Here is a 6,004-nt window from a genome sequence, read left to right on the forward strand (position 1 = left end):
TAAGTTACTTATGAATATTTTGTGCAGAAAAAAAAAAAAAAAAAAATGCTGGCACAAACACATATCGGCCGGTTTCGATGTACAATTAATTGTATAAATCAATCCTACAATTAATTGTATAAATCCTAGTCATGACTTGATTTAATTTATACACTTTTATGATGCAAGTAAAATGGAAGATTTCCCAATTACCATGCATTAATGTAGGCCAAGTTTTCCCAACCACATAATAAAAATGCGAATCGCATTTTTTTAACTTGATCAATAAATTCTTATATATTTTGTAGTGTATTAGAGTTATTACAATATTAGATTGGATGCGTAGATACTCCAATTAATTTAAAATAAATATGTAAAAAAAAAAACCAATATTATATATTTTTGCAGAAAGTTTTTTATTAAAAAAACTCTCAACTCATTAATAAAATTGTCATATTCATGATCTACAAATTTTCATCAATGGCTTCATGATCATCCTCCGCGCGCGCGCCTTGATCAGTTATGCAATCTAGCTAGCTAAATGATATATCGGTGGGGATCCACGTACGTACCTTATTAGAACATGCAAACTCCTTAATTTTCAACCTTTTTCTGGTACTAAGCAATGTGATTAATTTTCTTATTAGATCAATTTTGGTATATCAACCATGCATATTCATGTGCTTCTGTTATCCTAAATCGGTACATGGAGTTGATTGTACGTCTCATATATATAACGAATAAATATCGATCACCGACTTTTAGGGCGTTGAAAACAGTGCATTATATATATAACAGTACTGACGAATTTAATTGGTATATATCCTCGCAAATGAAAGCATCGATCAGATCATGTTCTACGTACGTAAAGCATGCTAGTGAGTACTAATTAAATTCTTAGTTTGATGATCATGATCTTGTGGGGATTAATTATTATTCTGTCTCTCTGATCTCTCGAGATAGTTCTTGACTGATCATTCGCAGTGCCTTTCCAAAAACAGGTGACCATAAATATCACCTAGTGTGATACTAAGCTTTTTTAATTACCTTTGAAGTTGCTAATTAAAGAAACTCTCCATTATAACAACCAGATCCATGATTAGATTTGTGGGGGCCTTTAATACTGTAATCAGACTGCTGCATGCTTTTACTTTGAATGTAATTAATATGCTAGCTGCAATTGTATATATAAAAATATATATTCCATGCATTTTTGCCCTAGACGTTAAAGATGCATCATTAATAGTGCAGAACTTACTAATCAGAATCAGTGAGTGTAGATGGCAGCCTCCATTACTGCTGACTTGGCAATGTCTTTATGTAAGTCTTCTTCAGATTTAAGCTTATCAATTACTGCTGATCTGGTGAGGAAGATTTGTGGATGGCAGCCTCCATTAAGGGGTTATTTGAAGCTTAATTATGTTGATGGAGCTGTTTTCTCGGATATGAGGAAGACTGGAATTAGGCTGATTTTAAAAGATAGCTATGGAAATTAGGTGGTAATGGCAACAACTATTTCAAAAACCTGCAACAGTCGAGTTACTTGCAGTGCTCTTAGCGCTAAGAGGGTTGCAGCTTTGCATTCCTCTTGGTATTCCTAAACTGATGATCATTAAGTCTGATTGTTTGCTTATGGTACAGGAATTACAAGCTGTCCATGATACAGCTTTCTCGATCAGCTAATGGGAATTTAGTTATGGAGGTAAAGAGCTTAATGAATTATTTCCAGGAAGCCAGCATTGAGCATGTTAACCGAATGGGTAATGGAGTTGCACACACATTAGCTAGATATGCATGGAATGCTTTTGATGCATGTTCAAATGTGGTGGAGGAATGTCCCTGATTTTGTTGATCATGCTCTTTGGTTTGATCAAGTTACCATGTAATTTGCTTTGGGTTTGAATGAAATTCTAGCTGTTAATCAAAAAAAGAATCCGTGAGTGTAATTCATTAAATGATACTCTATTCCAATCGATTACATTTATATATTATGATCAGAGGCTTCCTGATCTGGAAAAAAGAAGGAAAAAAACAAAAATAAGAGATCAAGACGTATATTATATATATGTAGGTTCAAGTATTACCAATACTGACTACGTCCAAATTAACAGAGCTATAAATTAACTTATATAGAGAAAGAAACAATGAATATATATATATATATATATATGCAAGTAACTATTGATAATTAATTCATCAGGAAAAATTGAAACTCTCAATTTTAAGTACTGTACGTTGTGAAAAATTTGCTTGAATAGGGTACCGATCCGTGTACTCGACATGGCGCAGGACGAGTACTTTCATCAAGTGATTGATCTGTATCCCTAGCTAGATGGTATCATAGAAGTGAAGATAATTGAAACCCTTTTTCTGGGAAAGTTATATGAAAAACTATACACTCCATCAAGGGATAAACATGCATATATAAGTTTTATCCCATCATATAACGTATGGCATAAAGACGTTGCAGGTTGATGATTTTCTTTCCAGGGATTCGTATGGAAGATTGAGGATGATTTAATGAGGGTGTTTGGTTTAGATGGATCCCAAAGAATTAGGCTAACAATCTGGCACATGCTGTGCATTTACAGAACTTTTGGAAGATGGAGTAGTAGTACAGTGTACTGGATCGATGTTCTTTCCCTTCCCAATTTGTCAACTGGAATATGGCGCGCGCTCTTCATGAATATAGTACTATACTTTTATGGAGTTTTTATGTTTGCACTTACAATCATATGCTCAGAATATACAAGTACTAATTATATATATAACGATTTCATGATAATAGTTTTACATTTTCATCGATCTACATCCGCAGCTCCCTGGCCATGGATAGATCACACTTCGTCCTAGCTACTCCAGGCATATTATATATAACTATATAACATACCAAAGCAGAAATTTCTCCTTTATCAGACTGAGATAATATACCTGTTTTGATGAATTCCCAGATCTGCTATACATGTGCAAAAATGAAAATGAGGGAGAATGGCTCGATCGTTATAAGTTTAATAAACAAAATATAATTGTTTCATTCTTTTACTCAATACAATATTATGAAAATAGAGAGTACGTTTTCTACACAAGTTATAAAAACTTGATAAAAAAACGATACTCAATCCAAATCCACAAATGAAATACGCTGCAATTCAGTATATACATCATGATAATCCATTCATATATTTATTATATATCTCAACAACCATCAGAAACCCAAAAAAAAAAAAAAAAAGAAGATAAAGATAAACGGCACACTTCGATTGAAAATGGATTCAATAATATTATCTCTAAGACCAATTTGAAGAAGGGGATCAAGCACGCTCGTACCCTACATCAGCCTCCACTTCCCTTCTGTGGTCGCTCCTGTGGCAGCCGCAGGCAGCACAAGTAAGTGCTGCTGCTGTCCCTTCCTCCCCACTGGCCATGAACTCCCTGCAGCCATCAACCGCATAACCTCCGATGCTAGCTGCTTGATTCTTTTGGCACTCCGCATATCTCACTGTCCGAACGGTGACAGATGAAGTTGTGGAACCATCGGATGGTTCTTGTCTTCTCAGGATCACCTGCCGCTTCCTCATCTTGTAATTAAGATCTTAATTCCTGATCTCTTTTTTCTTATCTAAAGTTTTTTGAACAGATATTTGTAGTACTACTCTTAGACTGATTTACTGATTATATCAGCCTGAGCAATGTGATGGCAGAGACGTATACATGAGATAGAGAAAGACTCAAGAGCTTGGTGGTTATGGCCAAGTCCTAATTTTGCAATGTATATATAGAGCATCATGTAAATCTCTTTTATGGACTTAATTGACCTTTTTCACAAATTATAAGCACATGCAGTCCACGAGATGCTGAGTTTTTTAGATAGAAATTGATCTTCCTGGACTATATATTTTTTTTGTAATTCGTTTTACCGTGTAAAACCATATAAAATTGTCTTCGATCATAAATTGATTGTCCAACCTTCTGTCTACTCGATAGTGCAAAAAGAATAATTCCCGAACATAGAATCCAAACCCTAAAAATGAACAAAAAAGCTTTGCTTTCCATCTAAAACAGTGATGGTTTTGCTTTGGAATGACCAGCCAAGAGACATTTTAAACCTAAAATATGGCGTGGCCCCCAACTGATGCCAAAAGGGCAGGTTTGTGGGGGTGCTTCCGCTACGATCAACAGTAGTTTAGCTTGACCTAAAAACGTGAGCATGATAGGTAAGCTTGCCTAACCTGTACGGAGAAACCATTACTGGCCTGCGTCTTCGTTCACATGTAAGAGAATTGATCGATGTCGTGAAGACAATTTTGCATTGTCCTTTCGTCGACGAATTAAGGAATTCATTAAAAACTTGAGTCTGAGCTTTTACCACAATTCTTTTCTTGTTTCCTAATTTTACTTTCTGTTGAAAAACCTAAAGATCAACACTCCATTGATAAAAGAAAAAGAAACATCCATCTCGCTCTATAAGTTTAAGAACCTATATATGTGTGTGTGCCGAGGGTAGACATGCACTAAAGCAATATATATGCGTGTAATTTTTTTTTTCCCTATAACTCCATCCTGAGCTTTGTCTCTAATTAAGCTTACAATCTAATTATCGCATGCATATTCCAGAAAGGAAAACGTGTTTGATTAACAAGATCAATATCGAGCACTAGCTAGAGGCATGTTAATTAATGCATAAAGAGTAGGGGTGTAACTGGTCCGGTCCGGTCCGATTTTGGATAAAATCTAGGACCGAACCGGTATGTACTGGTTTTGTATTTTTCAAAACCGATTACACACCGGTTACCCTCCTAAACCGGTACTTCCGGTTTTACCGGTTTCCGGTCTGGTCCGGTCCGGTTTTTCGATTTTTTTAAAATATAAATTTCACAATTTTTCATTAAAAATTTGTTTATAAAAAAAAAATTGATTTAAAAAAAACTGTTTTATACTTTTATTAATATATTAGACTATATAATAGTATTAATATTAGACTATTGGTATAGTTATAAGTTATATATTAGTATTAGTTATAAACTTTTAGTGATTTAGTATTAACATTTTATGTAATAATTTATAAATTATAATAAGAAATTATTTCATATATGAATATATATGTTATATATAAAATTTCACATAAAAATTTATAATTATACATTATATATAAACCTTATATATATATAAATATATATAAAATATTTTGTCTAAAACTTATATATAAAAATATTATTTTTTATTTTTTTTAATCAACCGGTCCGGTCTAAAAAATATCAGAACCGGAACCGGCCGGTTTTTACGTTTTAAAAACCGGTTCCGGACCGGACCGGTTCGGTTCGGTCCGGTCCGGTTTTTCGATTTTCCGGTTTGAATTTACACTCCTAATAAAGAGCACACCTAGCTTTTTTTTTTTTTTTTTTTTATTAATCTTCAACTTGTTGACAAAGAATATTATTTCAAGGCTGGGCTATAGGTATATCAACATGCATGCATGCTCTTCACATGGGAATTATATATTAATTGATAGCTTCAATTAAAGTGGAGTTAAAGAGACGAAAATGTTGGAACCTTATTTGTCTTTGTGGGACACAAACTCAGTTCCTGTAAATCTTAGTTCCTCAAGCTGAGCTCTATCGATCCAGAAGGAAGCTGGATAGTGATCTTTCGCCATAACCATCATGATCATGAAGAACTGCTATATATTAAAGGAAAAGGTCGATGGTATCGATCATCATGAGCAGGATGAATTTTATTCTGTGGACAAAGTACAAATTCTGTCATCATTAGAGATATTAGTTGAAACTCTAATCAGCTTATTCACTTCCAATTTAGCTTCCTGAAAATAACTGTTGCTTGGGTAGATCAAAAAGATCAACAGTCTGATCTGTTGTCATAATTAATTTTCATGTGGCTGATCTGATCGATCACCACGTACAACTTCTGAGTAATCATGGAAAATTAATCTGATAATATCCACAACTGTGACATCGCATAATTATGTCATGTGGTTCATTCCTATATATGCTTGTATATACGTACGTAG

The 6,004-nt window shown here is 34.0% G+C and overlaps 1 protein-coding gene across 1 annotated transcript; it reads right to left on the bottom strand.

Annotated features, from left to right (window-relative positions):
• Positions 1 to 3,047: 3,047 nt before the first annotated feature.
• LOC108988280 (mini zinc finger protein 2-like) lies at positions 3,048 to 3,706 on the bottom strand. The gene has a single exon (XM_018961501.2). It carries the CDS (start codon positions 3,555 to 3,557, stop codon positions 3,291 to 3,293), a length of 267 nt encoding a protein of 88 aa, XP_018817046.1. The 5' UTR covers positions 3,558 to 3,706; the 3' UTR covers positions 3,048 to 3,290.
• Between the last annotated feature and the right edge of the window lie 2,298 nt (positions 3,707 to 6,004).

This window comes from Juglans regia, chromosome 1 (genome assembly GCF_001411555.2).
Source record: "Juglans regia cultivar Chandler chromosome 1, Walnut 2.0, whole genome shotgun sequence".
In the NCBI taxonomy this organism is placed as follows: Eukaryota; Viridiplantae; Streptophyta; class Magnoliopsida; order Fagales; family Juglandaceae; genus Juglans; species Juglans regia.